General features: G+C 39.5%; 1 protein-coding gene across 2 annotated transcripts in view; it reads right to left on the bottom strand.

Moving 5' to 3' along the window:
• Nucleotides 1–17755, bottom strand: part of MED13L (mediator complex subunit 13L) — a 93067-nt gene that overhangs the window by 23560 nt on the left and 51752 nt on the right. For both annotated transcript variants that reach the window (XR_795516.2, XM_010720563.2), the window contains exons 8-18: nt 15728–16456; nt 15421–15643; nt 14352–14457; nt 13866–13990; nt 12774–12873; nt 9929–10149; nt 6811–7013; nt 3772–4718; nt 3131–3310; nt 1531–1754; nt 479–671 (exon numbers count right to left, since the gene is read on the bottom strand). Coding sequence is in view for 1 of the 2 variants with exons in the window: in XM_010720563.2 (XP_010718865.1) it covers nt 479–671; nt 1531–1754; nt 3131–3310; nt 3772–4718; nt 6811–7013; nt 9929–10149; nt 12774–12873; nt 13866–13990; nt 14352–14457; nt 15421–15643; nt 15728–16456 (3251 nt within the window). In the remaining variant the exon portion in view is untranslated. The remainder of the gene's footprint in view (nt 1–478; nt 672–1530; nt 1755–3130; nt 3311–3771; nt 4719–6810; nt 7014–9928; nt 10150–12773; nt 12874–13865; nt 13991–14351; nt 14458–15420; nt 15644–15727; nt 16457–17755) is intronic.

The following is a 17755-nucleotide window of genomic DNA, read 5'->3' as shown; positions in this document are numbered from 1 at the left end:
TGTAGGCTCTTTTTTTTTCCACCTGCCTTAACTCATTCTTCTTTTGCAGTTTTAGTGATCTCGTCTTTAATTTAAATAAATCTTATGTTTGAAGACACCATGCATATCCCTCTACAGTGATATATTCCAGATACATAGATATATCAGATATATAGCATATAACTGAGATCAATTCAGCCAGGTATGGAACATCTTTGACACACAATGTCTTACACCAAACTGACTTCTTAGAAAAAGTAATAATTTGCTTTTGAATCTTTAACATGACCACGGGACAGATAAATAAGAGCAAACTTTCTGAATAGGCAAACTTAACCAAGAAGCAATTAAGGAAAGATATAACACGATCATATGCTATTTCTAAGCAGGTCTCAATCCATATCTCAAGAGAACCTCCCTTGCTTCCAACAGCTGCAAGTACCCTCTAGAATACCTTCAGCCAACCAAAAGAGCCTTGCTAGCACCCTGGCACACTTACCTAGGTGATGCCGGCAAACTTGAGCGTAAAGTTTGAGCCTGGAATGATTGTCGCACTCCTCAGTGCCCCAGGGCTGGTTAAACCATTCGCTCACCAGCTCATCCGTCAGCTTTTGTGCCACAGTCTTTCCCACCCGCATGATCCCATCGCGTAACACTTTGCAGATCGGTTTGTGCTGGCCAAGCCTACACATCTGGTGAGGAAAGAAGAAATACTTGTCAGTAGATGCTGAGCACCCGAAGGAGTTGTGCAGGGTGGTTTGTAGCTTAAGCTCTGTATGACCAGCTCACTTATGGTGACGTCCTATTAAACATAAAACCCAAAGATAATTCAACAAAGGGTTGAACTGAAGGTTACAAAGCAATCTTGTCATTCAATAGTATGCAGTGACCATGATTAAACAAAGAAAAAGCAAACAGCTGCTTTCATCCACCCCTTACCCTGTAGATTTGATTGAGTCTCAGTGTGAGGTTGCAACGGTATCAATACTGGTACTGCACCCTCTGAAAATTTCAATCAAATAAGGTATGTTCCCAAGCCATGCTCCCCATCCCATTCACTGCACTGGTACAGAGGCCAGCAAAGCACAGGAGATTAATACATTACATACAAAATATTCTTCTGCTGATTATAATGAGCTACTGCTGATTGTAGGGAGTTCCTGCTGCATTGATATTCCAGCACCCTGTATGAAGCAGTGGTTTTAGCTTTTTATAGTTTGTTCATCTCAATGATGTTTGAGGAATGTCTTAAGCAGATTTAGCTTATCCAGACAAGCTACCAAAAATACTCAGTTGATACTATTGACACACCAACCACCACTGCACATGGCTGTATTACAGGATTACATTTCCTTTTCATAATGGAATTAAAATCCTAACAGTATAACTCAATTAGGCATTCTTGACTCTGAAAGTGCAGAAAGTCCTCAAAGAAAATAAATCTGTATACAAACAATTGTTTAACAACTGCGGATGTTTCGCAGGGAACATTCAGCAAAGCAGAAATGATGCATAAATAAGAAACAACTCAGCAAAGTTTTTCTCTCCAACCTCGTATACAGCACTCAAGTCCCTGAAGAAAGTTTTGGCTCCATCGAGCAAGGCCTCATTTTCTGGACACACCACAATATAGGCGACATCCCGATGGCCCCCGTATGGGTCTAGCAACAGCCTCTCCCAGAATGGCAAGGAGAATGGAGAGATTGTCAGGAAGTCCTTGTCATATCCCACCAGTAAAGTTGGGATTGGAAGAGGCTCAGGAGATTCCTCGGAGCCTTAGGAACAAAAAAAGAGAAAAAGAAGATGATGTTAAAATAACTGGTTTAACTGCAGTGGGTTCTCTGACGAAATACTGGAAATCACTAATCCCTTGGTACATTTTACACCATACTCTACACGTACTGCCCCTCCTGAGTCTTAATATTGCTGACTTAGAAGAGTTTTTCACTTTGTCATAACCACACTTCACCAGTGCCTATTCAACCAAAAGCAGTAACATGAGTACAATAAAATCTGATTTTATGGAGCAGTCTCCAGCTGGAGGTGCAGAATTACCAAATAAAACGGTTAGCCAAAAATTATTCCAAGGGCATATATTAGTAAGCAAAGTTATCCTAATTCAAAAAATTGCCTTCTGTTCCTCTCCATACTGAGGCACCCTGCTGACAGCTCAGAGGTCTATCATCGAGTTCAGCATACTATCCTCCAGTCACTGCTCATTAGAAAAGGTACTATTGAAAAAATCCAAACAAAAATAAGCTGATAGTTTCTGCAGAGTATAAACCAACTTTATTAAAAAGTCAACATTCAATAAAGATTGCTGAATCTGTATCAAATACTCTGCTACTTACTATATAGCAATTCTAGTTTTGAACTCTGATAATAGTTGGTAGATCCTAACTAACTCTTAAATTTACAAATGCTGGATAAAAGATTAGATTAGAAATACTCTTCATAAAGCAAAGCAGCTTTAGACAGGAACTGCAGTTACACAGAATTGTCCTAGCCTCAAAGGGAAGCAACAATACATCACACATTAGCAGAGGGAACATGAGACACAACAGAACAGAGGAAAAAAACCACCTAAGCAAGACTGTGTCAGTTAAAACTGAAATAAGCTGCAAGGAGGAAATGCCCATCTAAAGGTCGGTCATTATTATCCAAACATGTACATACAAAACCTGTTTTGTAATGCGTATTTTTGAGAAGTATGAATTGCAACTTGGAAGTACTTCAACTGCCATATCTTAGTAAATAGGAAACCTTAGAAGGAGCATACCTCTATGGAGACACTATGCATTTTTAGTATCTGGAGGATTTGAGCGTTGGCTCAGGAACCTCCTCTGCCTTTATTATCTGGTACAATTTTAACAGCTTCCTCTCTTTGTGTTATGTATATACAGTGCAAGCCAAAATATAGACTCAGCTTGATTCTCACCCAGCAGCTCTGCACAGTGTAAATGTTTATTGTCTTGAAGGACAAAACCTCCACTGCAGTATTCAAGCAATCTACTGCAGATGTCACTTAAGACCATTAAAATCTAACCAGAGCCTGCTGGTCACAATGTTTTTTCCAGAACAAAGTGTACACACATTGCTAGAAAACTATACTTCCATTTTAACTGTTAAGCATATCACACAGTATTCATACCATAGGTTCCTCGTCCCGCCATCTTATGGAACTGCTGCCATGTGAGTGGTCCCTGCACGTGCTGGATGTTCTCCCAGGTCCTTCCTGTTCGCTTCTTCTGGATGGCATCCTGGAGAAAGGGCTGCAGTGACAGCAGCATACGCACCACATCCTGGGAGGAGAGCATGCTGATGTCCAACACTGCAAAAGACAACGGAGCGCCCATCATTTCCAGCAAGGAACAGAAAGATTTTTTTTTTGAGGTGACAGCATTTTTTTCATTTATTGTTCCTTTGTACTGCTCTTCACAGTACCCATAAAAGCTGAATAACTCTAATTAGCTTAATGGAATTTAATTTGGTGCTTTATGAAGCCATTACGGAAATAAAGCTGTCCTAATAGTCCTTTTCACATACCTTTCATGTTAGTCAACACTGCCTGTCTCCACTTCAGCTTTGTGAACGATGCAAGTTCTGAGATTTAGATCACTATGCCTAAATGCTAAGGACAACTGGACTGCTATGGTTTTCTAAGTCATTTGTAAAGCTTCCAAAAACCTACTTTGATTCTAGAATGTTTCCCCAGTTCATTTCCCACATAAAGTTAAATCACTATTGTCAAACACACTTCTACATTTCAAAGAAATCTGTCTGGATCCATACCATTGCTGTGAGGCCAAGAATGCACAGTGGCACTTCTTACTAGGGCTTCATCCACTTTCCCTCCAGTGGGGTTATCAACGTACTGCCTGCCTTGCTCAAGGGCATTGAAGCATTCTATCCAGGAATCGTTGCTGTCTGCCTGCAGTCTGTCATAACTCCAGTTCATACATGGGAGCGTCTGACGATTATTGGAGGACATGTAATCCAAGCAGCTCAGAGATGTGAAAGGCTGCGTGTGCTGATTCTGGAGGAGGAGAAGGAGGCTCATGGGAGGTTCCTGGGTCCTTCTGGCTCCCTCTCCCATCTGAGAGATCAAATTACTCTGACATATCATCAGTCGTCTCTCTGCGGCTTGGCCAATGTCCGAGGTCTTGCCAAAAATATCCAACTCATCCTCAATGAAGAGCCCAGAGTTGTAACCTAGTTTACGGTTCATAATAGCACTAAAGCCACAGGTGCAACGGTACTGATCCTCATTAGATGAATCTGGGATGTACAATCCGACATCCGCACCTTTAATATTCATGTTACAGGCGCATATACAACAACTATCGAAGTTACGATCTTTGAAGATGTTCAGCACAGAGTCTGAAAGAATCAACGTCACGTAGAGGCTGTGGGCTTCTGGGATGGGCTGAACAGTGGCTGGTTCCACAGAATTAAGCGGCCGTGTTGTAGAAGGGGTAGAAGCAGGCGAACCTTGATCTGTGCTGTCATATTTTACAGATCCTTGACCGCTCGCAGTCCCCCCACCTCTGGGAGTCCTTGGGGTCCTGGGGGTGCGCGGGGTAGGGACAGAGAAGCGGGGAGTTGCTGGTGATGGCAGAACTCCTGCTCCACTGTTGCTGGCCGGAGCAGTGCTATTCAGCGTCACTGGTGTGTTCATCTGAGGAGTGTTCATCTGAAGATAGTCTTGGTCAGCCAAACTCCCAACACTAGGCACATTGCTACAAGGAATACAAGAAAAACAGTCACACGCAACAATCTGGTTGGTTGTGAAGACTGATTTCATCAAAACTTATTTTTACATACAGAAAGTCGATGAAAACCCAAAGGGTTCACTGTAACTGCAGTAAAGGAACACCGTCAGACATTGTGCTCATAACCTTTTATTCTTATGTCTCTTTCAGCTAAAACTGTAATCCTCGCCTGTTTCTTATCAGTATGATAAAAGGGGATCACATCAGGTACTTAACCCTGTTAAAGATTATTCTCATGGGATAAAACTCAAATGCTGTAGATAAATTATTAAGTTTTCAGGATATTTGTTTACTCTTCTAGGGAAAAAGAGAAAAAATACTATGTTTTGTTATTGTTTTAAGCACAATTATATGTAAAAAGATGTACATCAGTGGAAATTAAGGAAGTATTTCAGAGTCATGGAAATGTTGCCTTATTTTTGAAATAGTTTGCAGAAGTAATGCAGCATGTGGCATTTATATAAGGTATTGCCCAGTGGGGGTACGTAACTGATAATAGCATTTCAGGTACTATAAATGCAAATGCCCATTCCAAACTACAGTCTACAGCACAAAATGACACATCCCATTACAAACCTTCAATCCAGTAAAGCTAAGAATCATGTTTTTGGGTTACCTCTTGTCATCAATGATATTTATTACTCTTGTCATTTGCTGCCAAACTTAAGCGACAAGAGCACAGTTTGTATATTGCCCTGACATCCACTTTCTCTCTGCAGTGACTCTTTATATCAACTAGCAGGTAACACAGAGCCAATCAGAACAAAAATCTTTGCTTAACTCTTTCCAAGTTCCTAATAATTTGTTCATTTTTCTTGTAATGTCTTCATTACATATTAGGGCAAGGAAAAATTCTAAGGATGCAGTATGTCTCTGGATAGAAGAATGAAAACAGATCTTCTTTTCACGTCTGTTTTCAGTGGTATTTTATGAGTTATTTAAAAGAAGTACCACTGTAATGTTCTCATGTCATTAGCAACTTGAAAAGGAAAACAGTAAAGACCAGATTTCTTAGATCATTTTATTACCTTGAACAGGTGCATGTCCAACTCCAAGCAAGAGGAAAAAAATGAACAAAGGTTTGAAGGAGCCCTGAATCTGAAGTGTACTGAATGCCTCAGACTAACAAAAAAAGATGACCTAGAAACCTTGATTGGCAATCACCACTCTGTTGGAAGCCTGCAGTAAAAATTTTCACTCTAATTGGATTATATTGAAAACGAAAGGTTTTTTCCCTCAACAAATACCTGAAATTAATAACCAGCTCAGGCTGGTGAATCAGCCGCTATTACGAAAAAACCCTGAGAATGAGATTGCTCCCCAGGCACTACCAAGACTTTACAATTTCTTTTTTGCAATTCTTTTGAGAACACTGAAGGATCCTTTGGAGCTGGAAAAGAACTGACTTAAAGGATTTATAGACTGATTTAAAGACACAGGCTACTTCCTCTAGAAAGCAGCGCAGTGCAAGCAAGGAGACCTTTGTACCACACCATGCCTTTTAGAAGATTTTATAAACTTAACGGTGGAAATTCTTGATAGCTTTGAAGATCTCCAGCAAAGAATTTCTTCCACAAACATTTCTAATTTCTGAGAACTGAGTAAGGAACAGAAGCTTTTATGTTAAATAACAGTGACTGCTTACAGGTCACAGCACTCTGGAAAGAGATGCGGTATCTTGTCTTTTGGCATTTAGAAAGAGGAAGATAAACTGCATCTGATCATTTTATTTCCTAACTTTACATTGCATTACAGTATTTTCCTGAATTACAGTATTTACCAGAAATTGCAGTTAATTCTTGTTCATTTATAAGAGTGCAGTGAACAAATACTGTCCTAACAATTTCCAGAAAATGTTCTTAATTCAAATGTTCACACAATCACCATTTTTTGATTTGATAGAATGACAGGTTTGAAAGGTTTAAAACACAATTGCAGGCTATTTTATGGTGCTGGTGCTTAGCTAAATACTCATTAATATACTCAAGAGATTTAAATAGTAAGCTATTTGAAATGTGGGGATGACAAACTCAGTAATTCCCAACAACGTAGTACTTACTTGTAGCCATCTCTAATGAAAGTGGCTGGTGGCAAAGGAAGTTGTTCAATTTTAGGAGGAACAGCCCAAGAAGGCCTGAAAACGCAGGCATCTGGTATCTTCAGAGGTAAGAGGCACTGACTTGGCAGTATCTTCAGTGGAGCAAATACAGAGGAGCCCACAAAAGGTTGAAATGATGGAACTTTGTGCACATACGAAAAATCCTGTAACATCCAAGTGACATTGTTTACAACACCATGGTAAGGTTGAACTTCACATTTACACAACTATTTTTCCTTAAAACTTGCTGTACTGTTTGAACCCTCTGTAATCGTATTTTTCCCCATCATTAAGTATGTTTATTCATTCTACGAAACATTCAAGAGCTGATCCCTTCAAGGAAACTCAGCTGAGGCTCCTTGGTACACTATGATACTGTACGGCTTTAACTAACGCCAGGTAGACTACACTCACTAAGGACGAGATACATTTGAAAAGCAAATGGTGCACTGAAATATTCACGTTATCTAACTTAAGGCATCTACTTTATGCACTTAAGAAGCTGATCTTTTCAAGACTTCCACACTCACAATGGAGAGGCTGAGTCATATTGTGAAGAAAATTTATTTGCCTTCAAATCAGCCTTTTGGAACAACCCCCACATTGGGAATTAATATAATCCAACCAGCAACAGTGCACTCTTCACACTAGCACCACTTCCAGTATTGGTCAGAAATAATCAACTAAACATTATATTAAATATGAATATAAATGAAGTTCAGTTAAACTGGACTTCCAGTGACTGTTATGCTTGTTTGCAGACAATGATGACAACGACTTGAGCCAATTTCTAAAGCTATGCCATGTTTCCTTCAGAAGAAAAGAACTAGTCCTTTGGACGCACTACTGCAAAGTAAAAATAATTATTAAAGTAACAGCAGTCTCTCAGAATTCCAGCATTTAACATCTCATTAGATATTTCCATTTTTCCCTTACACCTTGTACAGCGTTGAGATGAGCAATGTGTGGATTACTATCTCCAGCTGCTGAATAGTCAGCAGAAGAAATCTACTTACATGTTCTCAAAATGATCAGCAATGGGTTTAGGTGCTTGTTTCCCCCACTGGTGTATATGAGGAGGTGTGACACACTTAAAAGCAGAGTAAACTGTGCTTGTTGGAGATGTTATCAGGCAGAAATAAAATGTATAGTTCAATACTCCTAAAACTGTTGTGAGGGAGACTGAAGCACTTCCAACAACAATGACACCCTAAAATCTGTTCCCACTCAAAAGCTTTCAGCTGACCAAATCACAATACAGATTTTATTTCCAGGGACAAATTATTCTAGTTTTAGAAAGTAGTTTATTTGGAAAACAGAATAAAACAAAGCAAGGTCTGTTACAAACCCTGCTATTAACTTTAAACTTCTATAATTGTATACAAATCTGTAGACACCCAAACTGTACAAAGATAGTGGACAACAGTAAAGCCTTTAGGAACAAGCTTTTTCTCATCATGCCTTCAAGTTATCAAGTCAGGACAGAAGGAAGAAGAGGTCTTGCAATAACAAAGCAGACTTTCCAGGTAGCTGGCTGTCTTCACGAGGGGGACACTACAACTCACTTTCTCACACTTCTGACTGGTCACAATTTGTTTCTATGCAGAGACATAATACAGCAATCTTACTTCCAAACAAGGACATACCTGAATGCAGAAAGTCACCCTGTGGTTCACCTGTGCTTTACTTTCAGCCTGCCTAAGTTATACCAGAGGTGCTATGCAAGAAAAATTAATCATTCACAGCTGACTAAATCATAGAGACTTAGGCAATTACGTTTCAGTATTCTCACTTAGTTATAGCCACTTCTAGTCCATTCAACTAGAAGCTCTGTGCATGTGCACCTCACTCAGCACTGCCAATAACTAAAGCAAGTCCTCAGCTACTGCCAGCACGCAGGGGGAGCTGCTGCTGAGGAAAGAAATGGCTGCAGAAACAGAAGGAGATATGGGACAGGCTGGGCCTGAAGGAGAGGAATCAGGTTATAAAATCAGAAGTTAGGGAATACCAGGAAGACAGTTCTTGTGTGTATCTCCCTACTGAATAGCTGTGAACAAACAAGCTTGCACTGCTGCAGAACAAGGAAAAACGCACTTCTAAATTAAAAACTCTCAGCCTATATGCATGGAAATATGATACAGATAACTTCTGATAAAAAATTGGCCAAAGAAGTTAAGAAATGCAGAATGCACACAATCAGGCAGAATGATTTTAACCTACCTGTTGACCTGCGCTAAGGATGGAACAATGAAATACAAATCAATGTAGACCAGGTGCTTATGTTAAGTCTTTTCATGTGATGCTATGGAAAAATGGATACATCTGGATATGTAAAGCAGGGGAGGTGAGTACTAGTACCCCACAGCAGAGTCCCCATTTAAAAATACTTCTTTACTCAGATATACTATAGGACTCAATAGAGGAGTAACTATGTGACATTACCTGACCTGTGTTATACAGAAAGTCAGATAAGAATGGTCCCATCTGGCCTTAAAACTTGTGAAGTAACATCAGCTGAAGAAGAAACAGAGCAAGTTCAACCCCTGGGCTTTCTCAGTGATTTTCAACCCTAACCAAAAAAGGCAACATTTCAGAGAGAAAAAGGCAGCCTTTCTACATGCATGATTTTATCCTAGCTGCATCCCCAGAGACTGGCAGCAAGGAGTGGCTATACATAAAAGATACAGAAAAATTATCTGAAGAAACAAACCATTTAAAAGCTACGTAGTCACAAGTACCATGTTTTTCAAATAAGTTCACTCTTTCTGTTAGGCATAGGGCTCATTTCACATACAATACTGTTTGCTTCCTGAGAGCACCCAAAAGCATTACAAACATAAAATTACACCTATTACATGAGAAGAAAAGTGCCTATAGTTAAAATCAGAGAAACAATTACAAGCTCTTTTACTAGAGAAGTTTTTGGGCTTTTTTCCAACTAAAGACCGATACAAACTTTATATGGCTCTATTTCCCACTTGTTAAAGTAGCCTGCAAGGCACACTACAGGTGACTTCTTTATAAAAATCTGAACATATGAAGGTGAGATTATGAAAACATCCCATGTGTGGTATGTTACCTTAATTTCTTCAGGTTTAGGGCTACCTAATCCATCTTCCACCTCCATTTTGAACTCAGCAAGCTGTGTTGGGACCATGCTGACCATGGGACTTTCCATCATTCCCAAGGTGGTTACCGTCTCTGAACTTATTCCATCTTTATAACTCATTACTGGGGAGAAGGCAGGGTGTTGTTCTAAAGAAGGTGGTGTTGGGAACATCCTTTGGAGATCTGCCACAGCTAAATATGATGAAAAAGCGCACCGTTAATCATTACAATACCAACTCTCAAGAAAGCCCAATAAAACAGAAGTGGTTACTCATTACCAGCTCTTGTTCTGTAGGTTAAAACCTAGTAAAGATTCTATAGACTTAGTACAGTTCTGACACCTATATAACTCTAGGCTTAGAAGTTAAACCCTAGGGATACATTCCAAAAATTCCTAGGGATGCTTTACAAACTTGATGTTCAGCAGAAACAGCAAATTGGTAGACACACAACTTTAAACACAGGTTTTTTAACAAAAAAACCACATATATATATATATATATTCTTAACAGAAAAGATTAAGTGATGTGAATGGAAAGTTCACCCCAAGAACTGCTACTAAGGAGACAGAATAGTTTCTTCTCCCTTTAGGGCTGATACTGAATCTCAAAGCAGAGTCTTTTGGAATAAGCATGCACTTAGCTGTGTTTTTCCACTGACATACAGTCACTGCAGTCTCATTTGGTCCATAGCAACATAACTCCTGACAAAAAAGATAGGCTACCGTTGCTAACACAAACATTTCTGTCTGGAAAATACTCAATTGTGGAAATCAAAACCAGTGAAACATAGTCTGAAAAAGTAACTGGAAATAACAAATAAAGCGATGAAATTAAAATTAGATGGAGTATATGAGTACATACACCAAGAGCAAACAGAGTGTTTTTGTAGGATGCTCCAACCACATGTCCTGTCTCCGCTCTTAACAGAACCAAAAAATCTTAATTTTGTTCTTTTGTGCAAAGAGATGAGACAGCCAGACTCCTATTTAATTCTTCAGACAAAGTGGAACAGTTTGAATGGGTGAAGTGCCCCCAGAAATAGAGTTTTGATGGAAACAGCAGTGAATGCTGAACCCAACTGTTCCACAGCCTGGAGCAGCAGAGCAAATTAATTGGCAATGGCTTATTCCTACTCAGTTTCTTTTTTCTTTCTCAGTCTTACTGTGAATGAAGACTTGAAAACAACTTAGTGTTGTCCTGATAAAGGATTAGTAAATGTTGAAAACAGCTTCAGTGGAATGGAAAAAAAAATTTTCCATCCAATGCTAGCACGAAGTACAATCTTCAGGATGCCACTTGGGTGAAGTGTTGCCTCTTTCTCAAAGAGAAGTGTGCTTCAGGAAGCAGAGAAATGGGACAGGAAAAAGGATTAAAACACAATGTAGTCGGTAGGACTTTATTATGGTGTACAACACATCTCATTTCCCTGTAGATACTGCTGTGCCTGGACAGCTGGTGTCGAGGGGAGAGAGCTACAGAACAGTATGTAACTTATTTCATGCAGCTCTGTAGTATATGTTTCACTCATATTTGAGCCCCAGTTAGCAGAATTCTGCAGTGCAGAGTCATAAAAAAGTTTAATTACAAAAAATTCCCAAACCCTACAGCAACAGGCTAACTATCATTATTCATTTTCATATGTGTCATGCTTGAAAAAGCTTTGCATATTTTAAAAAGCTATGGATCAACTAAACCTGTCAAAATCCAATCTCTGTATACCCCAGACTTGTACATTTGAGTAAATCAGTACAGCTTTTATGGGTGCATAAAATTCTGACTCATCTCCTTCACACCGTTGTTTTTTTTTCCCCTCAATTTGTTCTCATTACCAGATAAAGTTAATGAGAAAGCATTAAGGAATGATTTGCAGAGAGATTTGATTTCTGCTTGTAGAGGCCACAATAATCAAGCATTCTTCCTTCTTCCTGCTAAGTAATCCGTAATTCATTATCTGACTGGTTGGTATCACACCAGAAACTCTCATCTTCCTCTTTCCACACATGCAAACACTTACATATATAAAAACCTCAGGAGAAATGCTACCTACGTAAATAATGCAAGAAAACCCATACATCTCAAGAGAGTAAAAGCTATAGTTTTCAAAAGCTGTTGGCACAGTCCTTACAAAAGAGCCCTATTGTTTTAATTTGCATAGTACTTTTTAGTATACAGTTCTATTTCTGCATTCCCTGCATTTACCCTGGTTTGTGATATGTATGTAACACCTGCACAAGCATCATTTCTACCACTAACATCCCCAAGAGGTTTACAATGTGTCTTCAGTTAGAAGCCAGTATTTCTACTGTATTCCAGGTTCCTCCACACCTAAATTAAATCCTGAAGGTGATTTTAGTCTGAATTCATTCTACATCAAATGCATACCACATGTTGCACGGCACACCTTACATTCTGAATAATTGTATAAGGAATGATTTATGCTAAAAGATGAGGTACTGCTGAAAATGAATAAAGGAGATTAAATATTGGTTTGAGAATACAAGGGTAGTTTCTAAATGGAGATTTTTAACAGCTCCCTTCTGTGTTTGTACTGTAAAACAACACTGTCAGAAGCAGAGCATCTCAAATCTCTGTAGGCACATTAAAAATGTATGTCTGTATTACCATCCAGTGTTTTCATTAAAATACTCCTACCCTATTTTACTGTTAGCATCTAGCAATCACAGAACAAAATAAGCACACTGGCTTTGAGTTCTGAGTAAGTGACACTGCAAACCTTCTACCAAAAAGGCAGCATGGTAGCTAACCAGGAGATTTTAACTGTCAAAAAAGTGGTAATCAGTTGCTGCTGCTTACTTGGTGGGTAAGGTACTGCTGTTCTACCATCCTTCCCCACTGGGCGCTCCTCAGATCCCACCGCAGGCATTTTTGATGACCGAAGAGCTGGCGATACAGCCTAAAAGCAGAATAATTACATACCATACTGAAAACCATACGAAATAGTAGAAATCAAAAGCTGTTAAGAACCAAAAACTCTCTGAATGAGATTTAACAAAAAACACCTTAAGTGCAGTTTCTGTGAAACCGCAGAACAGGAAGAAGTGTAAATAAACTGGTGTACTTGGAAAGTAGTGCCAAAACCAGACGTTAGAGGCTTAAGCCATGTTATCTACCATCAGTCCATTTAGGATCCCGCTTCGTAACATCATGCCCATATTAGATTAAGCTTACAAAGAATCCTGATTACTTTTTTCTGGTAATTGATGTAAATCTGCTTTTCCCTCTGTATTTCCTGATTTCCTTTTGTATTTGCTAATTTCCTTCCTCTTTGCAAAGCATAAGCTGCTTACAGGCATAGAAAGGAACATGCTTCCAAGAGTTACTTACACAAAGTTGAATTTATTTTGATTTGGGCACATTCTCAAACAAGGTAAAAGAACAAATCATCGGATAATGAAACTAGGATCTTTTCCACAGCTCTAAGAAACACAAAATACTGACAAAAACTGAAGACACTAGATTAGACTTAATACAGTTAAGAGGCAACTACACTGCTTTACCTCAGGAAGCAATCTTACAGCTTGTCCCTGCATGACTATGACAGCAAGTTAGCTGCATTTTCCTCAGAGTATACTGGTTCCCCAAGTGACTGAAAAACCATCAGATGAGACAAGCTTTGATGTTACCTAAGAGATCTTCTAATATTCCCAAACTGTACACAACCATTTATCTTCCTTATAGAATCTCCTTAAAGGATTCCTCCGCTTGCTTTCAATTCTTCCTGGTTAAAAAAAAACACAACAAAACAAGCTTGCCTGCCTGGAAACAGTTTGTCCTATCTTTCAGGGGCAATTGCTCCACGCTAGGACTGCAGCACCCTTCTGCTGTTTTATTTTTCCTTTTGTCAGGATTTAAGTCTGCGGAACACTCAGTCAAACAAAGACTTACACCAAGCTCATCTTCATCTGAGTTATCAAAGATGTTATCTAGATCATGGAGTGATGGTGCGAGATCTGTCACCTGTGTGAGGCTACCAGAGCCTACGCGGCCTGCAGCATTGTCCTGCCGGGTATCTATCAGGAAGAGAGGAAATAATCAGTGAAAAACAGGAGCAAATTTTAAATCTCACTCTAAATAAAGAACCAAGAATCACTGATGACCCTTTTCTACGACGTAGCCCACAAATAGCCTCGCAGCAAGTTTTAAGCAGTGACAAAGAGTCAATTGGGAATAGCTACAAATGTAGTTATGGTTGAGCATTATTATTCTAAAAATTATTATATTGTTATAAAAAGGATAACTGGAATCAAGCTCCGTATCAGAAGCCGTTCGTAACTCTCATGCTATAGTAAAGCATTCAGTGTATGATCTTCTCCTTTGAAATTTAATGGTGTGCCTTTGAGTATTTTTGTTTTACAGAGTGCTTTTACTCACCAGCCTTAGGAGCAGAACTGAAAATAGACATGGCATCTTTTCCATCAGGAACTGGTGTAGAATGACCTGTTGTGGGGATTTCCTTGGTTCCAATTCCATCTTCTGACTATACGAAAATGCAGAGATTTTTTTAATGGATGTTAATTTAAGCTATGTAAGAACAAATGTTGTACTATTGGTTTTCCTATGTCAAGCTAAACTCAGAGCTCTCAATTCAATATTTTATGAAGCACAGAACGTTTTAAGAAGGGAAGAGAACACACTGGTCTGCTGTTTATCTGCATATCAGGAAAAACATGACGTAGTAATGATTATGATGTACAAAGGACTCCATACACATCAGTTAACTTCAACAGGCAGGTATTTAGCTACCTCAATTTCTCTAGAAAATAGATCTTCTAGAATGTTAAGCATGGTCACTACCTACAAGTACAAATGAGTGCATAGTCTGAGAATGAAACAGCTCCATAATGGATAAGATATGTAAGAAATACCATGTTTATGGGGCAAGTGATGGCCAGTGAATAGTGATCAAGTTGTTTTGGAAGATGACCTGTCAGGAAACGTTCAAACTGCTACTACATCCCCATCACAAAATAAAAAGCTAAACTAATTTTGGACAAGGGAAGAAGGATGGATTTGGGCTGAAGAGATCTAAGCTTTGCAGTGAGGTTATATGTCAAGCTGAAGAAAGAAAGAAAAATGCCCAGCAAATCTTTTTGTCTCTACAAGTGAATATAAGGCTTGAAGTATTTTACTTCTTGCCTTAAATCTGGAACACACCGTTGGTCAAGTTGAATATATTATACAAAGAGGATGCGTTCCCTGCAGCAGCAGTTTTCATACAGAAAAAGGTTCAGAGGGATGGCAGCAAATAGAGGTTCAAAAATACCGTACTTAAATGAACTTTCTTTCCTGTGCACCTGTACAGGAAAGAAATGCATAACTCCTTTAAGTTTGAGCTGTGCAATGGCTCTGTCCTCCTGAGAGCTGCACGACAAACACTGTGCTATGTTATCATCATCCCAATAAGAACATTAATTATAAAGACTTTGGATTTCCATGTTACCTTGTTCTTTTTCAGCAGATCTTTTTCAGCCACAAGTTTGCATTTTTTATTGCCAGTGAAGCTGTACTTTATATCACCATCTTCAAAAGTGTAAGGATCACTAGCATCTCCTAAACCTTCTCCTGGTTGTTGTATTAGAGGCAAGGGGTCAAGGTAGCTCAGTGTCTGCACTGGTTTCTGTTCTTCCAAAATCTTAAACCGTTTATTAGGTTGTGCTAAGAGCCTGAAAGCAAAAATAAGCAAGTAAACAAATCCATCACAAAACAAAACATGCGTATCTTTTACAGCAGACAAAAATAACAGCTACCTTTTCACTGCAGTACTTTCTGAGTTCACTTCCATCTTGACATCATCTCTCTCACATGGAAGACCTGGTGGCCTGAATTCTGGATCATCACTTGATGGGACACTATAGGTCCTCCACATATCTAGTGACTCATTGTTCTGAATTATCCCACAATATAATGCTGTTTCACTAACCTCTGCCATCAGAGGTAACCTCTGTCCAACAAGAACTGTCCTCTCATCTAAGCTGGGCAACGGCTGAAGCTCCAGCCCACTGCCATAGAGTGCTGGGTTTACAGGTACAGAAGGCGGGTCCAGATTCTCTGCTTCCTGACCTCTCGGCTGGGGGCTAAGTGTGGGAGGCAGAGGGGAAGAAGGGGAATGGGGTGAATCCATAGGATTCATATTAATTTGCTTGCTTGGATTTCTAGCAGGTATAGATAGCGGCTTCTCGTATTTTCTGGAATTTGGGACTTCTAAAGAGGGTTCCATTCCTGCTAATCCCAGTTTCTGCCCTGATGTGTCCTGCTCCACGCACAGCTCTTCAGTCACAGAGGGCCGATGGTGAAAGGGCATCATGGGCCTTTTTTGCAGTTTCTCTCCCTTGTCCTGTCTTTCTGTTGCTTTGTGCTTTGAAGAGGCAGGAGGTGGCAACGATGAAGATGATGATGTTCCCACACTGAATCCTGGTTGATTTATCATTGGGGGGCGGCCGGAACCAGCAGCACAACGCTGTTTGAAAACCTTGTGCCTGAAAACAGAGGCAAAAGCAAGTCACTGCATGGTTCATCCTATTATCTGCTCTAATGGAAAGAATCCCAAAGAAATCTTATGTCTATTGTTGGTCTTTTAAGAGATTCTGGAAATGCCACATGCTCTGCACTAGGCAGTGCCCAACATGGCTGCAGTATGTCTGACCTACAAAATGGAGAATGGGAGTCCCCAAAAAACAGAATTCAAAGCAAACGAGATCTAATATTTATATAAAGCTTAACACTGCTTATATGGAAGTTAATGTAACAAAATAAAATAAATCAGCCTACTGTTGTTTTCATTACCCTGAAGAAGTACAGCCTTTCAAGTGAAATGACTGCTGGGGAACTGAACCACTACTCTTGTATGCTCCCAAAATACAGATCTGAATTGGTTTGGTTATGTTCACTGAGGCAAAATACAGCAAAATGCTTTCGTGTCAGTTTCCTCCAGACAAGGTTAAAAAGAAAAAAGAGAAAAAAAGTGGCATAACTAGTCCAAAAACAAGCAACTAAGATTTGATGTATGAATAAATATTTGAAAGCTTTCAAAACCAGAAATCCACTAACATGAAAACTTATTACAATGTTGAGATAAACTATCTTATCTGAAATAAAATGGACTACTGGACGGAGGAAAACTAATTCTGCTTCTCTGACTTAGTTAGGAAAACATCCAAGTTTTGCAGAGCAGCTGTCACAGGTACAAATACAACTACTTGTACTGCATCTTGTTCCTGTAACCATCTCACACTGCGTGGTGTTGTCCTGGCTTTATTTGTATTTGTTTTATTGGTGTTATCAGGAAGTATTACAAGTTCTTTGCCACCACAAATCATCCTTAGCACAGCATCCACGTGGACCTAATGCCCTAGTAACTGCAGGTGTGCCTGCATGGGCTTACAACATCTCAGTGCACTCGTTCTCCATCATTCACCACACCAACATGACTACAGAACTTGACTGACACCAGACAGTCTGTTTTCCAAGACAGAAGCTTGGGTCTATAGAAGACTGAATTTGATGCTGAGTATCAAAGAACCCCATATATGAGATCTTCACATTTTTACTCACATTTATGCCGTGCTCACAACGGGCACAGTGATGACTAAGGCAATTATACTGATATGACAGTATCTGTCCAGCTTCTTCACCTACACAGAAGTCGCATGGCACACATTTATTGTTGTTTGAAACTGCTTGAAATTGCAAATGCAGCTCAACCTCTCTACAGATTCAGATCTCCTTTTTCCACTATTGGTTCCCTAAGATTTCCAGGCAAGGCTTGACTTCAGTTT

Source organism: Meleagris gallopavo, chromosome 17, assembly GCF_000146605.3.
Source record: "Meleagris gallopavo isolate NT-WF06-2002-E0010 breed Aviagen turkey brand Nicholas breeding stock chromosome 17, Turkey_5.1, whole genome shotgun sequence".
Taxonomy (NCBI): Eukaryota; Metazoa; Chordata; class Aves; order Galliformes; family Phasianidae; genus Meleagris; species Meleagris gallopavo.
This window is presented reverse-complemented; position numbering and strand designations above follow the sequence as displayed.